General features: G+C 46.9%; 1 protein-coding gene across 1 annotated transcript in view; it reads left to right on the plus strand.

The window, feature by feature from the left end:
* The first annotated feature begins 678 nt into the window (after window positions 1-678).
* The window catches only part of AP3M2 (adaptor related protein complex 3 subunit mu 2), a 42,938-nt gene continuing 24,149 nt past the window's right edge, over window positions 679-19,467 (plus strand). The window contains exons 1-4 of the mRNA XM_088455879.1: window positions 679-861; window positions 4,146-4,466; window positions 5,950-6,121; window positions 18,772-18,909. Coding sequence (XP_088312005.1) covers window positions 4,194-4,466; window positions 5,950-6,121; window positions 18,772-18,909 — 583 coding nt within the window. The 5' untranslated portion in view covers window positions 679-861; window positions 4,146-4,193. The remainder of the gene's footprint in view (window positions 862-4,145; window positions 4,467-5,949; window positions 6,122-18,771; window positions 18,910-19,467) is intronic.

Consider the following 19,467-nt stretch of genomic DNA (forward strand, 5'->3'; position numbering starts at 1 on the left):
GGGGCCACTCTGCGCGGGATACTTAAATATCACGCAAGCAATTCAGCATTGCTCTGGTGCAGGGACAGCTGCTCCGAAAAGCTGTCCCCACAATTAGTAGCACTGTAGCAGCATTACTTACCCTATGGCCGGCTTCTGTGCATGTGTGACCTGAGGCAGTGAGGAGGCGGCAGATGGATCCGCACCGATCTCTCTTCGCAACCCTGGACCTCCATCCCATAGGAAGGAGTGGGCTCCGAGAACCTGCGCCATCTGAAGATGGTTTATTCTCACAAACTCCGAAAACTTTTAAAGTTTGCTGGATATTAGGCGGTCCTATCGGACCCCTAATAATGATTGGCCCCTTACATAATATATGCGGAAACTAGTGTTTCCGCATGTGTAACGGACCATTAAGTGATAATGAATAGGCCCCCATGGTCAGGATCCATCCTGCTTTTATTTTAAATGTATAATGATGGTACAAATAAACTATTCCATACTAATAGTACTGTACCTCCCTTGTTTGCACTTTCTGCAGACAATTATTGTGAACTATATAATACAGTAAGCGGTAACTGCAGCACAAGCTCAGATGACAGTGGTCCTCCAGTTACAGCAGCAGCAGTCACACATAAAGGACAGGCCCAGGGTTTACCATGCACACACTATACCCAGGCCAGGAACACATACACACGTCTACTGGTACTGCCCCGCCCCGGACTCCCAGTCCCCGCCTCTGATGCTCCGGAAGCAGGGAGTCAGCTGAGAGATCTGGAGGCAGCAGCATCATATGATACAGAGGAAGGAGCAGCAGCAGCAGCAGCAGAAGAGTCTTATGCCTGTGTGACAGTGCTCTGCATCCTCCCCGTGTGCTGCAAGGTAGGAACCCGTATTACCCGGCCCCCATAATAATAATAATCCTTCTCTTGTGCATCATTACAGGGTATTATCCGAGCACATTGTGCAGCACTGGGGGATGGGGCCATGAAAAACACCATGGTCACTGATCTCATATATACAGTAGGTACATTATACATTCCGGGTACACGCACCATATCCCTGATGAGCTTATTGCTGGCATTTGTGACCACTTGTTATAATGCTCATTATGCAGCAACAAAGATCTTGTGGCTCATTTGTGTTACAGTTTAGATAAAATAATATAGGGGTCCATATAGGCCAAGCTCTTGCATTTACATTACTGGTAGTATCACTAGCTGAATGGTCAGAGTACATTACCCATAGGTGACTTATCAGGCATTATACATGTCAGTACTGGGAAATGCCTTTTCTGATGCCAGGGCACGGAGCTAGATATCAGTGGAAAGTGGTTCTTATTCTGATAGACAGAATTACCACAGTGCGAATGTGGCATGTGCTAAATGCTTTCAATGGACAGTCTTCCCATACAGCAGTGCTGGCTAATCTTGACACTCCAGCTGTTATGGAACTATATAACCCAGCATGCACTGCTACAGTTTTGCTATTAGGGCATGCTAAAACTGTGGCAGGGCATGCTGGGATATATAGTTCAACAACAGCTGGAGTGTCAAGGTTAGCCAACACTGCCATACAGGGTGTAAAGTCACCATTGAACATACAATTGTCTCAGTGCTCCTGCCAGGGATTCATATATACAGGATTTGTGTACATGCAAAAAGTACGTGTGGAACAGCAGCCATCAGAATCCGGGTGTGGTGTGACTTGGTCATTAAGGCGGGTATCCACTTGTAGATATACAAACGACAGCACAATTACGACATTGCAATCGTGCTGTCATTTGTATAGCTAGTGATGTGCCTAGACTGAACGTTCACTCGTTCAGTCCCGGCACATCCCTCATCCCCGCACATGCTGAACCTGACGAGATCGTCAGGTTGACCAGCATGAATGGGCGATGTCGGATGTCAGAAGCGACCAGCGGGCACGCGCATCGCGGGTCGCTTCCGACCAAAACATGCCCGATGCATGCGCGATTTATAAGCGATTGCACGATAACGATGTTGTTATCGTGCAATCGCTTGGCTAAATCGCTAAGTGGATACCCCCCCTTTAGGTTGACAATATGTAGACATATATTTAGGTTGACATGGGTAAAATGTTCAGAATGTCCACAAATAACATGTCAGCATGTTTTTTTTTTTTATTATTTTAGCTTAAGCCTAACCCTAAAATCAACAAAAAGCCATATTGCGACATTTTGGAACTTAAATTCATGTCTTCATATTGATTGTCGAGCTGGCCACATTCTAAATCTCAACAAGTCGACCAGATACCATCAAAATCATGTGTTTGAGCCTAAGGGGCATATTCAGTTACACGTGAAAAGTCCCGTATGTTTTGCATGCTGGACTTTTTGCCGTCATCGCTGGTTTTCCATGCGAAAAAAGTATCGCGTGCGTCCCCGCTTATCTACGTATTCAATTAGAAATCTGCAAAATGGGACCGGCGAAACGCAAACAGGCGAAAAGTGCTGTCAGATTTGGGGAAATCAGCATAACACCCCCCAAAAGATGCATGGACATTGGGAATAACTGTAGATGCCCCCGACTAGGCCTACTGTACTTAATAGCTGCTAAATAGCGTCTTTGCAGAAGTGGTGAAGAATAGCATTTAGCAGTTTTTTTAGCTGAAAATAAGTAGTCCCAGCAAATTTGGGGAAATCAAACCCATGATCTCAGTGCTGTGAGGCAGTAACGCTAACCATTACACCGTCTGCAGGAGGGGCACAGCTAGAGGGGGCATTGCTTAATGGGCACAGCTACATGGGATAATGCAGAAGGGGCACAACTGCTGGAGGCATTGCTTAATGGACACAGCTACAGGGGGCATTGCAGAAGGGGCACAACTACTGGGGGGAATTATGTAATGGGCACAGCTCCAAGGGGGCATTGCATGTGGGCCACAACTAATGGGGGCATTGCTTAATGGGCACAGTTACAGGGGGCATTGCAGAAGGGGCACAACTACAAAGGGCATTGCATAATGGGCACAGCTACAGGGGCATTGCTTAAGGGCCACAACTACTGGGGCAATTGCATAATGGGCACAGCTATAGGGGGCATTGCATAAGAGCCACAACTAATGGGGGCATTGCTTAATGGGCACAGCTACAGGGGCATTGCATAATGGTCACAACTTCTGGGGGCATTGCTTAATGGTCACATCTACAGAGGGCACTGCATAATGGGCACATTATATTTTATGTGGTTCTGGATTTCAATATGTATTTTATGTAGATCTGGCTTGTATCTGTGTATTTTATGTGAACGTGGCTATTTCAATGTTTTCTATATTGCTCTGGCTTTTTCTTTCACTGTGAAAAATTTATATTGGTAAGATTTTGTAAAATGTGTATTTTCAATGTCCTGGGCTCGTCCCCAGCGTCACTGAAAACGGGTATGTGACACAAGGTCATGCTCCTGCAACTGTCATAACAATGGCGTGTGCACAAAAATGGGGCATGGCCTTGTGACAACTAGGCCACGCCCCATTTTTGCCCGCACGCCTGCTATCGGCCTTTCGCTTGATTAAATATATTTTTTGGCTCTTTGCCTCTCCGACTGGTTGGCCAACCCTGGGCTACAGGTTATTCATCAACATCACCAACTTTCATAGACCGCATATCCCAAATTAACAGGAGATAAAAAGTCTACTTCAGGGGTTCCCAAACTCTGCCATTACAGTCCAGGTTTTAAGGATATCTATGCTGGAATCCAATTGGTTAAATCACATTGACTCAGGTTTTAATTAAGTCAGCTGTGCTCAAGCATGTCAAGCAAATCTAACCTAATATTCCTTATGCTGGGCATACACTATACAATTATCTGTCAGATATCTGTCCAATCTGGCTGGTTGGAATGAAAACCTGGTAATGTATGGGAGCAAATGACAGTCGATCATATGGTCTTAAACACTGAAAAACGTACAAAAAACAATTGTTCAAATTGGTTAAATTCATGTGTTTTAACCAATTTGTCTGAACAACCATTTTTGTCTGATTAAACAGTCATTTAATAGGTTCCAATAATTCTTTGTTGTTTATCAATATACAAATCACCATTAAACCTGTTGACTGCACAGTTTGTATCAATGATTACAGAATGGCAGCAATTCACAGCCTATCTGCCAAATGGTAGTAATAGTATGTTTTTCTTTTCCAGGGGAAACCGCAGCGGTATCATCTATACTAGAATCCTCTATTGCCAGCCATGATCCACAGCCTGTTCCTTATTAACCCATCAGGGGACATCTTTTTGGAAAAACACTGGAAAAGTGTGGTGTCCCGCTCTGTCTGTGATTACTTTTTTGAGGCTCAGGAAAGGGCATCTGAGGCGGAGAATGTGCCCCCGATCATCTCTACGCCTCACCATTACCTCTTGAGTGTGTACAGGCACGCCATCTTTTTTGTGGCCGTCATCCAGACTGAGGTTCCCCCGCTGTTTGCTATTGAGTTTCTTCACCGTGTGGTGGACACATTTCAGGTGTGACCTTCATTAAAATCATGGCCTTCTTTTTGGTCTGTTTGTCCCCCTGTATTGTAAACATGTAAATGTATGTTCTGTAGGCACTTACTCCCTGCTCCATTAAGCTAATGACACCCTTACCTCGGATTACTATATTTGTGTGTAGTATTCTCTGTCTCCTTTTTTTATCTCAGTTCAGAGGCGGATTTAGGGGTCAGGCCGCCCTTGGGCAAAACATTATTGCTTCCCCCCCCTTCAAAACAACTGCCCTCGGCCTCCGCGGTCACGTACAGTTAAGCATAGCTGCAGATCCACCCAGCAGCAGTGACAGGTGACTCTGCATAGACTACATGATGGTGTCACTGCCGCCTCAGGCTCTGCCCACTTAATTTCTGGCTGGGGCTGGCTGGTCTCGGCAGACAGCAGTTAGGCAATTAGGGCCTGATTCAGAGCTGAACGCTCTGACCAGAGCGCTCGCTCTGAATCGGGGCCCTCCTACCTTATGCGAGCGTCCATGATGATGGACCATCGCGACCATCGGGCTTGCGACAGAGACCCTGCGGTAGGGTCTCGCTGCCGCAAGCCCAGGAGTGATTTTGGCTCTATCAGAGCCAAAATCACTCCCACTGACATCACTAGTGATGTCAGTGGGGCCAGCTTGAGACGGTAGGCGTTCCCATGGGAACGCCTCCGTCTGGCAGGCACGCCCCCGGCACGCCCACCAAAGGGGGCGTGCTGTCAATCAACATCGACAGCACGCCCCCTTTGGTGCGAGACCCGGAGCGATGGAAAGCCCGTCGCTCCCCGGGTCTCGCGCATACGCACGACGGAGCTCCCTCGTCGTGTGCAATGGGGAACATCGACCCGCTTGCGAGCGTACTGCCGCTCGCGAGCGGGTCTGAATGACCCCCTTAGTCCCAACCTCTCCTACATCTCCTGCATGCAAATTGCCTCATGTGACCTCTTCCCCCCTCCTCCCGCTGGTGCTACATAATAAAAGGATCAGCCGCTCTGATGTGGGGGTTGGTGGCCTGCTGTGCCATCCCCAGCAGGTGGCGCTCCCAGGCAGGCGCCTCTTGTGCCAAGTTGGAAATCCGCCACTGTCTCTGTCCCTAAATAATAGCAGAACAGTTTTCAGTACCATTGCTGAGGTGCGTGTAGCTCTACAGTAGCAACGATAAAATAAACATCTATTTAATCAGAAATCCATTAATGTGCCTTGTTTGGGGGGCGTGGCCAGTGCTGCCTCACAGTAGAGATTTATGGAGAGATGTATGAAACCTTCTAAAGAGACGTTACCCATTGCAACCAATCATCTTCTAGCTATCATTTTATAGAATGTATTTAATAAACGATAACTCAAATCTGATTAGTTGCCTAATGGGCAACTTCTCCTCTTGCTCTCCGTAGAAGGTTTAATACACCTATCACTTTTTTTTGTCTCCCACTATAAAATTACTATTTTACTTTTTTATTTTATTTTTTTATTATTTTTATTTAGGATTACTTTGGTTCATGTTCAGAAGCCGTCATCAAGGAGAACGTTGTGGTGGTCTATGAGGTTCTTGAGGAGATGTTGGATAATGGATTTCCTCTTGCCACTGAATCCAACATCCTGAAGGAGCTGATCAAACCCCCGACCATTCTTCGCAGTGTGGTGAACACCATTACAGGTCAGATCCAATGCATGTTATTGTACTATGTGTACTCCTTTAAACATAGATAAAATGCAGACACACGCTATCTCTTTACGGGCGCTAACGTCTGTTACGGCGCAGGTTACTTCCCAGTCCTTGGACCTGAATGTGGAAAATGAAACTACAGTGGACCCACCTGTAAATGAGCATTGCGGAAACAGTGAAACCTCGCCTGGAATACTTAGTGCACTGACACATTCAGGCCACTTTCTGGATTTATTTTCATTTTTTTTCTCCAATATTGATTCTTGCAGCTTATTTTATGTATTAAATGAATCACGAGAGTTAGGTGACATTGGGACTGTCTCTATCACATGGCATTTTTGTGTTCACATTGCTTTTATTACATTAGTTGAAGAAGGCCTAAAACTGTCCCGTGAACAGTGTAGTACCAGGCAGGACCAGGCCCTCACAGGGTGGAAAAAAGAACTACGGGCCCCATTTAGAATTAGGAGTAAATGCATCTGGAAGGTGTATCTTGATAAAACCATCTTGCGCTTTATGGGGAGGCGAGTTTGTAATCTACCTGCAGGTTTAGCGTTGGCAATGGGGTGCAGTGTGAAAAGTAAAACCGCCAAGTGACTATGTGTTACATGCATGAGCAGGCAGTATTCTTATCTATGCCCAGGAAAAATGCATTTGCACCCCTTGTATAAAAGGTGTAAGTTTGCACCCTGTAGCTGGATTTGTTGCTAATTGAGGTGTGTGTTACTTTACATATTATTTACACTATAGTTGAGTCCAAAACGATAACATTATGCAGCAGGAATGTTTTATGTACAAATGATCATGCAGAATTCAATAAATAGGACGGTTAATATTAAAACATAAAATTACTACAAAAAATGTAGCAATCACGTTTGATATAAAGTGACTTCGTAAGTGGCAAAAATATGGCATTGAAGGGGAACACCCAATACATAGAATATTGACACAAAAGTCCCTCTTTCCACAAATAATAGAATTGTGAGGGGGTATCATGGCAGGGCCCGTAGATTGTTAGCTCTCCTGAGCAGCGCCCTCTCTACCCTCAGTGTCAGGTGTGAATCTTCTTCATCAGACCTGTAGTGTATGTCCCTCCTCTGTTTCTATATATGATCTGTTGTAATGGCTTCTCAGCACTGCTGTGTTTTCATTATAAACGCTGACAGTTGGGGAGATCGCTCAGCCAGAGGTATAAGGCACTTGTCAGCCCGACAGCCAGAAAGATTTGAAATGGAAAGATTGCCAGCACAGCTATTGTCCTCTACTCTTCATCTCTGTTTTCTTCAGTTGTATTCTGTTTTGTGTAAGCTGTATAGTTATGCCCATGGCCTCAGGGTATGCAGTCGGGAAGCCAGTGGACCTAATCCCGACAGCCGGCTTCCCGACTGTCATATCCCGGCAAGGGTCTAAAGACAGGCGTCAATATGCCGACGCCTGTCAATAGACATACGCCGGGAGCCCGACGCCCGGCATCCCGATCGAAGGGACGCCGAGCGCGGATAGCCACGGGGGGGGGGTTAGGATTCCCGGGGGAGACTTAGGGTTAGGCACCCCCCCCGGGAGGTTAGGTTTAGGCTAGGGGAAGGGTGGGTTAGCGTTAGGCACCCCCCCGGGGGACTTAGGTTTAGGCGGCAGGGAAGGGGGGGTTAGGGTTAGGCACTGGGGGGGAAGGTTAGGGTTAGGCACCCCTAAGAAGGGTTAGGGGGTAGAAATAGGTTAGTATATACTTACCTGGGGATGATCGGGATTTTCTCCTCTGCCGGGATGCCGCTGTCGGGATTCCAACCGCCAGGCATGGGTCCGGCGGTAAATCATACCGATTCCGGCCTCAGTGCATGCCCTATACTTACCTACAATAAATGTCAGCTGACTTTCTACTTCAGGGTCCATAGGGGGTCCACAGGGTTGACCTTGGGGTATAGGTTGGGAACCAAATCCGGGCACCACGCAGTTAAAGCTTTTAGCTCCCAGGATGCATTTGGGTCCACTCTCTCTATAACCCCACCCCCAAGCCAGAGGCACCTCAGTTTAAGTTGGTGCCCGGCCGGAGTCGGGTCACCGTTTAGTGCAGTGGGGAGCTGATTAACAGCCCCTAAGCTTTATTTTTTTTTATTTTATTTTTTTCAAAAGAACAGAGTTTTTATTTTACTTTGGACTTTTAGAGTGGCAGCGTCGGACTGTCACCCCGCTGGCGCTGAGATGCCAGTACAGATCTGGGGATCTCAGCGGGACCCCAGAGTCTGTACTAGCCGGACTCTTCGGGCGCCCTGGACTGCTGCCAGATCCACGGGGTGATCCGCGTATTTAATATGCAGTCCTGTGCCTCCGGTCTCTGGGGACAGACCGGAGGCGCCGGCAATGGCGGCGGGCCCCCCCCATACCCCGTGTGTCCACTAGACCACCAGGGACTTAGCGATCGGCGCTGGGAGCTGGCGTCCCGGGGGGTTAATAGCCGGCCAGGGGAGGAAGCCTTCCCTGTTGTAGAGGCTCCTCCCCTCAGCTCAGCCTTTCAGTAACCATAGTCTGGCGTCGCTGAGCTGCTTCCTCCACGGGCCACGCTTTTTCTGAGGTCTCCAGTGGCCATTTCTCTGTGGTGCAGCAGAAATCTCCAGAGATGACAGTTGGTCCAGTCCCCCTGCGTACCTCACCCTTAGGTGAGTGTACACAGCGCTGTAGCCTTCCCAGAGACTGAATCTGGGTAAGTTGAATGCAGTGACAAAGGGGGTCATTCAGACCCGCTCGCGAGCAAAGGACGCTCGCAAGCGGGTCGATGTAGCCCCACTGCGCATGCGCACGATGGAGGGAGCTCCGTCGTGCGCATGCGCGAGACCCGGATAGCGACGGGCTCTCCGTCGCTCCGGGTCTCGCACCAAAGGGGGCATGCTGTCGATGTTGATTGACAGCATGGCCCCTTTGGTGGGCGTGCCGGGGGCGTGGCTGCCAGACTGAGGCATTCCCATGGGAACGCCTACCGTCTGAAGCCGGCCCCACTGACATCACTAGTGATGTCAGTGGGAGTGATTTTGGCTCTGATAGAGCCAAAATCACTCCTGGGCTTGCGGCAACGAGACCCTACCGCAAGGTCTCGTCGCAAGCGAGATGGTCAAAGACCATCGCGACCATCTTTTTGGCCACTCGCATATGCTGTGGGTGGTCACCCACAGCTATGCGAGCGGCCAGGAGGCCGCTCCATTTTCAGGTAGGAGGGCCCTGATTCAGAGCGAGCGCTCTGGTCAGAGCGTTCAGCTCTGAATCAGGCCCATAGTGCAGTATATTATATGACATGTTTATGTATGTATATATATATATATATATATATATATGTCAGCATGGTATGTGACTTATGCTAGTGCTGACTGTCTGTTCTTTATTCTCACCTGTCAGTGTATATCTATCCCTTTTCTTTATCTGCCCTAATACAGCTGTACTTAGGGTGGTTCTGAGACCTCACATTTATATACTCGTTAATATTTGTGAGGTTTGTCACATACTGTTACGTGCTGCACGTTGCCATATTTTAGGTGGAACTGTGTGTTGCATACGCGGAAAATGGGTCCCTGCAGCTAATTTTAGCATCATTCAGGACCAGTATAGCGCTGCTTGATATTTCCGCCATGGTCAGATAGGGCTGACAAGGGGAAAGAGCGCGATACTGCACCCATTTTTGCTATCCTGCAAGTCATGTGCTGCAGGTGTTAGTGTGGAGGATATGACTCATAAAGGGTTATGTATGCGGCGCTATCTGGTGCCGGGTCCCTTACACGACCTCCTTGGGCGGTTTGTTTTTTGGGATCCTCTCGATTGCGGTTCGCCGGGCGGGCCCCTTTGTTGTACCTCACTTGGGGTTACTTCACCATACTGCCCTTTTCATCTCAGGGTATCTTGCAGTTCCTTGCACTCTACTCCTGTGACACAGACTATCACTCCTTACAGGTACCACAACGGTCTGTCATTCCCCTTGCAGGGATTACAACAACTGCCACCCTGGGTGGATGTCGTTTTTTCAACAAAATGCAAAATGGCATGGTATACGCCCTGTGGTTACTTCCCAGTTGGCTCTGCCGTGAGCTGGATGCTGTTTTGGGCTCTTTCCCTCTTACACGGGGGAGAAGCCTATTTCTGGTATTATTATCCCTGCTTTAGGGCTGGTAGCAGGTCCATTCTGGATAGAGTGAATGTTGACCTGCACCTTGTATCATACACCCTCAGTCTTACGTGCCTTCGGGTTCCCTGTTGCTGGCTAGCTGGTGGATCGCATGGCGGGACTCTGGCTGTTGCCAGATACGAGGTATTACAACAGTGTTTGGCCTCCTGTCCCAAATTCCCTGAGGGTCATCACGAGTCCCTCGAGGGGGTGGATGGATGTGTTACTCGTCTGATTACACCTCCCATTCCTGCGTGGTCAGATTCTTCGGATCCGTAGGTGGTAACTCTGCCTGAAATCAGTATACTTGCTTTCAGGGGTTGTTGTCCATCCTACCATGGCTATAGCATGGTTGGTTAATACTATTGCATACTGAGCTGATGCATTTGTAATGTTTTTTCCCCTCCAACACGTCTGGGGTTCAAATGTATTTGGTCACTTACGTAATATATGCAGTTGTCATAGGTGGAAATACCTATATTGGATACCAGTCTCCTAACTTTCAGAGTTCCGGCTGCGACTGTATCCTTCGTAATACCCTATGGCGGCGCTTTGGGAATGTAGAGGTGCAGATACCATCTATAGGGTAGATCTTGTTTGGTCCTGACCTTGACAAGATTGTAGTTACATTGGCAGTATTACTAACGACAAGTTTACCGCCTTCAGCTATGCCCACTACAAGGCCTCGGACTGAGTCTGTTAAGTCTTTTTGTTCCCTGGGTCAGCCTAAAGGACTGTTTCTTCGTAGACTATCGGCCTCTACAAGGGCCGACATATCCAGTACCAAGCAGGCCTGGACTGCCAGCCGATCCTGCTTGTGAACCTACGTATATATCTTCAGCCTGACGATACAGGCCTACCACTGGGAGTTAGCGTTTTTCTCAGTTCACCCGGTACTAGTGTCAAGTTGCCGCGGCTACGTGGGTAGGAGGGTACGCCCTCTCTTTGCTCATGCGGCCTCTTTACATGTGATGGTACACGGGCCCTTATTCAGACCCGAACAGAGCCTTACAAATCCAGAAAGCTATACAGTTGTTGCGATAAGCGGAGCTAATTAGGCCATCCCCACTTTCTCAGCGAGGGACTGGTTGTTCTGCTTTCTTTCTGGTGCGGTGGCTGAATGGTCCTCTTTGGCCTATTCTCTGTCTCAATTCCCTGAACCAGTTCCTAAAGCTACCTGGGCTCAGGGGGCAATCCCTATGCTCCATCATACTATGTTTGGAACCTGGGGACTTTATGGTATCACTGGATATACAGGACGCGTGCCTACGGGTACTTACAGAGACCTTTCCTCAGCATGGACTGTGGTTTGCTGCATCACAGCAACACTTCCAATTTTTCGGGCTCTGCCTGTTGGGACTGTCCTCAGCCCCACAGGGGTTTACCAGCGTTTTGGATTTTCTGACAGTTCTCCTGTTCAGTATATACCAATGCTCCTGTACCTGGACGGCCTCCTGCTCTTAGCAGGATCACCGGGGTACTTTACAGCCAGGCCAGGATGACCGTGGCTTATTCAGGGTGCAGACGTTTAATCAGCGGGGAAAAAGTCCTCCCTGCATCCCTATCTGGGTATTCTTCGTCTAGGAGCCCTGCTGGATTCTCAGAAGCTGAGAATTCTTCTGGCGTAAGACGGAATCTCCACTCTTCCATTAGGAGTACATGGATGTCTACGCAGTCGACATATGTCTTTACACTCTGGGATGCATGGTCAACTATTCAGTGTCTGCCTTTGGAAGGGTGGAATGGGCTCAGTTCCATTCCAGGCCTTTCCATAATTGTCTTATCTCCAGATGGAACGAGTTTTTTTTCTGTCGGATCACTGTTCAAACGATGATGCTCTCCCCGGAGGCAAGTCGGTCCCTTTCCGGGTGGCTATGGCCATCTCGTCCAGGGTATTCTTTGCTATGGACAGTGTCTGGTTCGCATCCATTTCAGTGCAGTTGGACGTCTGTCGATTCCACCCTGTCAATTATCTTGTTGGAACTTTAGCCTGTCTTGGGCCTTCACTCTGGCATAACTCTTGTTTCCCGGTGAACCTGAAAAAGTTCAGTTCGACAGGGTCAGGACAGTGGCTTCCTTTTTAGCAACACTGTTCATTGGGTGGCAATGACAGGTATGTCACACATTCGGACATAGTCCGAGGGTCTCCTCCCGACTATCTCGGCAGCGTTCATTTCAGAAGCTCTCCATGGGGAAGCGGGAGTCCTCAAGCGTCACAACGTGCATCCCGGGGACTAATCTCTTCCCCAAGAGAGGTTTCATCTCCTGGTGAGCAGGGGGGCCCCCCGGAGGTGACCCTCCTGGCCTTCTGACTTTATCACACTATGGTGTTACAGTCCAGCTCTGGGGATTCTGAAGCAACCTTCAGTGACTCTTTGTCGGTGAAGTGGTCCTTCCACTTTGCGTACCTGTGTTCTCCGGTCTCCCTTCTTCCTCGAGGGAAGTGTTTAAATCGAGACGGAGATGCTTTCCTGCTGGTGGCTCCTGATTGCCACAGATGTCAGGGGTACTTGGATTTTCGGAGTCTCTCCATCGATACTCCGTTCCTGATGCTTCACTGCCCGGACCTGTTGTCTCAGGGTCATTGGTTTTGCCTTGGACCTGGGTCGTTTGTCTTTGACTGCGTCCCTACAGTGGTCTTACGGCTTCCCTGGCTTTGTCATCGTTGGAATGATTAGAGCACATAGATCAGCTTTTGCTGGGACCTACCACGGGACCTACCACGAACTGTGGCAGCCATAATTCTTATGGTATTGTACCCGTCGATACGATTCTCCGGTGTCCAGGATTTCCAGATATTCTGGCATTCCTTCCAGCTGGCTTGGGTTTCACCCTTGGCCTGGCCTTCCTGCGGATCTCTAAACTGTCAGTATGGTTAAGATATGGAATTGCTCCACTCTGGTATACAGTTCATCCTTTGGAGTGTTTTTCTTGATTATGCCTCCATTTGTCCTCCCTAGGGATTCCTTGGGAGTTAGTAGTGGTTCTTCGTTCCCTCCGGGGACAGTCAATGGAACCGCTGGTGGTGATAGCCATTACATGGTCTATTGCTTAGGCTCTCTCTTTCTCTCAGGGTGTTTATATCAACCAAGAGAGTGTCTGAATTGGGAGCGTCCTCATGTGGCTCCCTCTTCTGGAGGGCATCATGTCGTGGTGTAAGTTGCTCTAGCCCTGTGTTTCTTCTTAAAGTGGTTTTTAGGTTCCATATTATTCTGGAACTTCTGGTACGGCCATTCAGTCCCCAGTCCTCTCGGCTGGTGTGGCCTCATTGACTGTGGTCCGGCCTCTTTGGATTTATGTGATCCGTTCAAGTTCCTTACGGAATTCGGACTCCTTATTGGTGGTCTGCGATTTCTGGCTTTCACAGGAAAGGCTGGTCGGCTTATAACCAAATTTCGGCTTGATGGCCTCGTATGTCTTCCTCAGGGGCCTTCCCATGGGTAGGCCTTTCTGTCGTTGAGGCTTGTTTTTTCTCGGGCCATGTAACCCTCCTGGGCGGCTCGCTGTGGCGCCTCGGCTGTTTTGCCTTACTAGGTGACCACGTGGTCTTCTGTCCACACCTTTTTAAGGTTCTAGGCATTGGTTTCCTTTGCCTCTCAGGATGCTTCCTTTTTGGCGACGGATTCTCCTCTCGACACAGGAGTGTCCCCACCCTTGGTTGAACTGCTTTGGGGCATCCCCAAGGTCAACCCTGTGGACCCCCTATGGACCCTGAAGTAGAAAACAAGAGATATGGTACGAACTTACCTTTGTTATCTCTGTTTCTACGAAGTCCATAGGGTCCACAGGGCGCCCGCCCTGACGCACCTGGCTTCATATGGGCTGTGTGGCTGGTCACCGGTTTTCCGTCTCCCATTTCTGTGAGTATGGTTATTGAGTGTTCCAGTTTTCTATCTCTCTTTTTCTCTCCTCCTCCGGCCTTTGGCTACTTAAAAACTGAGGTGCCTCTGGCTTGGGGGTGGGGTTATAGGGAGAGTGGACCCAAGTGCATCCTGGGAGCTAAAAGCTTTAACTGCGTGGTGCCCGGATTTGGTTCCCAACCTATACCCCAAGGTCAACCCTGTGGACCCTATGGACTTCGTAGAAACAAAGATAACAAAGGTAAGTTCTTACCATATCTGTTGTTTTCCGTGGCCCAATTTGCCTGTTGGTTTAATTTACTATCGCAGGTTACTATCCTGCTCTGTTATTCTTGCGCAGCTCTGTGACCTCAGTATTTCTGGGCCATCTACAAGGACATTAATAAAAAGACTGAAACAGACATATCCCAATATTTATCCTTCTGGGGCACTATTAATAACTTTAGCCTGTCTTATGTATGGTCTATTCATAACTGTCCTTTGGATTCTGTACCCATGTACGTACTCTCTTAGACCTAGCTCTCATATATAACAGACTATTATGTGAACCCTCTCTGACACTGTGCTATCAAGTCATTTGCTGTAATATTATCTAGAGCAGGGGTTCCCAACCACGGTCCTCAAGGCACACTAACAGTCCAGGTTTTAGGGATAGCCATACTTGAGCACAAGTGACTTAATTAGTACCTCAGTTATTTTGATTTAACCATCTGAGCACAATCATGGATATCACTAAAACCAGGACTTTTAGTGTGCCTTGAGGACCGAGGTTGGGAATCACTGATCTAGAATCTCATTCTTTAGGCTGCCTTCAAATAACAGCTGAATTTATGCTCACAGATCCACCATTCCTGGTTCCCATACTCCCCCCATCCTTTTCCTGTAATCTTGCTGCGCTCAACCAAATATAAGGGTCTATAACTATAAGACTTATGGTGCATACACACGGTCAGATTTTCTTCAGATCTGAACGATAACTATTTCAAAAATCGTTCATATCTGCAGGAAAATCTGACATGTTTGGATGATGAATGATGCGCGTTCCCGATGGTCAGATAACGATATCTGACATCTGATGTGTTTGCAGTCAGACTTGGACGACTCCATTCATTTTAATGCAGTCAAAAATCGTTCGTAGTTCAAATCGTTGGTCAAATCGTTCAGATCGATCAATCGTTCATCTGACAAATCTGACCGTGTGTATGCACCACAACGATTTTTTGAACGATTATCGATAACGATATTGTTAATCGTTGAAAAAATCGTTCACTTTCTGAGTTAAAACGATGAATGATTATCGTTCATGCGCGTTCACGTTAGTAGTTTGTGGTTCAGTCAGACTGACCAACTCAGTAAGGGAATATGCAAAAATCTTTTGTAGTTTTAAAAAATTGTTCATTACACTTTAAAAAATCTGACAGAAAATCGTTGGTAACAAAATCGTTGTGTGTGTATGCAGCTATAGAGGTATATTAATAACCTTTAGTTATTTGGCACACATGGGTGAATGTCACCTGGGTGCATCTGTCTTACATCTTATGCTGGCCATACACGCTACAATTATCGGGGCGATCCGCCTGATATCGGCGGATCGCCCCGATAATTGTAGCGTGTGTGCGGGCGACTGAGGGTTAAATATTGCTCGGTCGGGCATGCAGGATTGTCCAGCATGCCCGTCCGATGCGATATTTACCCGGTAACTGTCGGCCGCATCGGGCAGTGTATGCCCAGCGCGGCCGACAGACAGACATTTCCTGTGTTCCTTCCTACGGAAGGAACAGGGAAATGTCTCCTCCCCCGGGGGCGGAGCGCGGATGTCAGGCTATACACTGTGAGATTTCTCTCACAGTGTATGCCGGCGACATCTGCGGCTGGCAGCCGGCCAGATAAAATGTCTGTCGGTCTGACAGACATTTTATCTGGCTGTGTATGCCCAGCATAAGACATGTAATGGAGCATACACACGGTCAGATCTGTCAGACGAACGATTTTTACCAAAGATTTGAACGATTGAACGATTTTTGACTGCATTAAAATTAATGGAAATCGTCCAAGTCTGACTGCAAACACATCAGATGTCAGATATCATTATCTGACCATCGGGAGCGTGCATCGTTCAAATCGTTCATCTGACAGATCTGTCAGATATGTCAGATTTTCCTTCAGATATGAACGACTGAACGATTTTTAAATAGTTTTTCATTCAGATCTGAAGGAAAAATCTGACCGTGTGTATGCACCATAACATTAATGTTATATAGACTACTGCTACACAACCTGTTTCCTGACCTGTCATTTTCCTTTTGTGATTACCGGCATAAAACATATACAGTATGATATATCAGCTTACACATTACCTTTGCCAGGATTCCTGCTTTGTCATTTAGTGGCCCCGTATTATAAGTTTTATTTATTTTGCTGTTTATGTGCTTGAAAAATATTCTTAGCACTAGACTTGCTCTGTTTTCCCAATCCGCACTCTTCAACACTTGCTATCCTGACTTCTCATTACACGATTTACTACAGCACTTTCCTTGTATTTCCCCGGTTAAGCGATAAACATACTATGAGCCGTATTCAATATGAGCCGAGCCGCGATACTTTTCCGCCTCCCGGACTTTCCGCCTCCTTCACCTGTTTGGCAGGCGGAAAAGTATCGCACGCGTGCACGCTTTATCCCGTATTCAATATGAAAGTACGCGAAAAAGGCACCCTGCAATACTGAAACAGGTGGAAAGTGCTGACAGATTTGGGGAAATCAGTCTGACACCCCCCAAAAGATGCTCTGACATGGGGTTCCCTATTGTACCCCCTGATTTGGCTTGCTGAAGGTATTTGGTGTTTTTAAACGGGCTCAATAGCTGCTAAATAGCGTTTTTCTATATGTAATGCGGAATAGTATTCAGGAGGAATTTTTCCAGAAAATAAGTTATCCCAGCAAATTTGGGGGACTTCAAAATGGGGAACAGCATATTTAAAAGTTGGTAAAGTGTAGTTGTAAAAATCATGAAAAATCCACCTGCTGCAAGCACCTGCAATGAAAAAAACACATGGGGCATACTAGGGGACCCCCCAGAGTCAAGTTCGCTAGTTTTTAACTTTGTACCCCAACTTTTTTTTTCACCCCCTTTTTCAAAGTCATTTTTTTGGGTGGTCCTTAAGTGTGTTTTCATTTTTTTGACACAGTTTACTTTTGGGGGACTGTCTGAAGTCTGCACGGGGGTTCCTGCGCACCCCAAAACCCCAATACTGCACTTTTTTCCGCCTGCTATTCATAGGTGAAACTTTTTCGCCTATTACATTGCATTGACTTTCCGCCTAGGCGGAAATTCCTTCAAATTGAATACGGGGTAAAACCAAAACAGGCGAAAATTACGTCACCCGCGAAAAAGTTTCACCAAAAACGGCTTTTCGTTCCATATTGAATACGGGCCTATGTGTTGCTTTTCAAAGCTGCTGAGTCTTTGGTGGTTTCTGCCAGTGGATTTAAAGGGACAATTATATTTAATATAAAAGCTGGCCTGTTTCGTATTGAATATTATTTTTCCTTTAAATCCTGCAGCCTGCAGTCTCTTCTAGTTTTAGGAAATATAATGCTCCCCCTTATTACATTAAATAATTTTTTACTTGGCCACATCGGTTGCTCTTTTGCAGTAATGTTGTTCCTATATGGTAATTGCGTTCTACCACACATATTGAAAAAAAACCCCTTCAATTTGATCCTTGTTTTTATCGAAGAGATCATTGTCCCAGGCTACAAACTTTAGTCCTTCTTGAAGCTTATTAATCGTCACCCTAGTTTTTATAGACTCTTTACAAAGTGTTTAATAAAACCTAAAGTTACCGTGTTGTGATCACTATTCTTTAGCTGTACATTAGGTATAGTATCTGTTCTGTGATGTTGTGTGGAGCCCAACAGCACACCCCTCTGGTGAGTTCTCCTACCCCTCGTGAAAGGTTTTAGTCTACTAAGTAAGTAAATTATTAGGGTCGATTCAATTAGAAGCGACTTACCCAGGGCCATGAGTAAGTGCGGCTTTATGCCACATTTACGGTATTGCCAGCCTCACACATTTTTTTCAACACCCCCCATAGGGCTGTGTACAAATCCCCACTAGCCCGAGGCGAGATTGGGCCACTAAAGGGGAGAATTGCAGGATAATTGTCAGCATTTCCACGCCGTTACTATAGCAACTCGCCCCCCTCGCATCTAATTGAATTTAACCCATTGATTTTCTTTGCATGAATCACTAGTGTCATTATCCTAATTTATCTGAATAGTTAAAACCCTCCATTAGCAAGCACATTTTTCTTGCTGACCTTTTAATCTGTAATTATAATTACATTTTTAATGAAGAGCTACGTCAGCTCCGCTGACATGAATAGTATAGGTCCCCTCATTTCAGGGTGATCCCGCTGGGCAGATTGTCTGCTGTTTTTTTATTTTATACATAGACCCACTTCCCCCATTTCCCTGCTCCTTTTTTTTAAAATTTTTTATTAAATATGCTGCACGGCTCCCAATTCTCCGTCCACTATAGACTTTCATCCAGTGAAGTCAGTGTGGATAGTGAAGTCAGGGCAAAAAGAGTGGAATTAATTCTTGAAAGTTTGATTTAACTTTGTTTTGGTTCCAGGCAGCTCCAATGTGGGCGACCAACTCCCCACAGGGCAACTCTCGGTGGTTCCTTGGAGAAGAACTGGAGTGAAGTATACCAACAACGAGGCCTACTTTGATGTCATAGAAGAGATAGATGCTATTATTGATAAATCAGGTGACTGGTTAGATACCTAGAACATCATGGCTAGCAGAGAGTACTGTACTCATACAGCAAGGGACCCCGACTGATATTAATCTATTCCTTACATAGAATCATTGTTCTTTCCCCTAAAAAGAATTATAGTTGTGTTAGAAATAAGTATGTTGTATTGTGTGCAGCGAATACATCCTCCCTCAGTGTAGACAATAGTTATCAGATACATGAATAATTGAAGAACACATTCCCGTCTATATGTCCATCTCCCAGTAACTGTCTGTCTTGCAGTAATTGATATGAGTCCTAGTCAGTGCCAGTTAGTGATAGGGTTTCACAACAATGGGCCTGGTACAGAGTTGCGGGCAGGTCGGCCACATTACTGGGGGAATTCAATTAGGTGCGATTATCTTGCACCCGCGTTTGAGGGGGGGCAAGTTACCATTGTGACAGCGTGTAGACCCCCCTTGCGGCTTGGAATCGCGCTGGGCTTTCATAGTCTTGCTCGTGGCCCTTTGGGGCTGCAAACAAATAAAATGTAAATCCGGGTGTACTGTAAGTGCGGCATATAGGCACACT

Source organism: Taudactylus pleione, unplaced genomic scaffold (genome assembly GCF_031769625.1).
Source record: "Taudactylus pleione unplaced genomic scaffold, aTauple2 ptg000676l, whole genome shotgun sequence".
Classification (NCBI taxonomy): domain Eukaryota; kingdom Metazoa; phylum Chordata; class Amphibia; order Anura; family Myobatrachidae; genus Taudactylus; species Taudactylus pleione.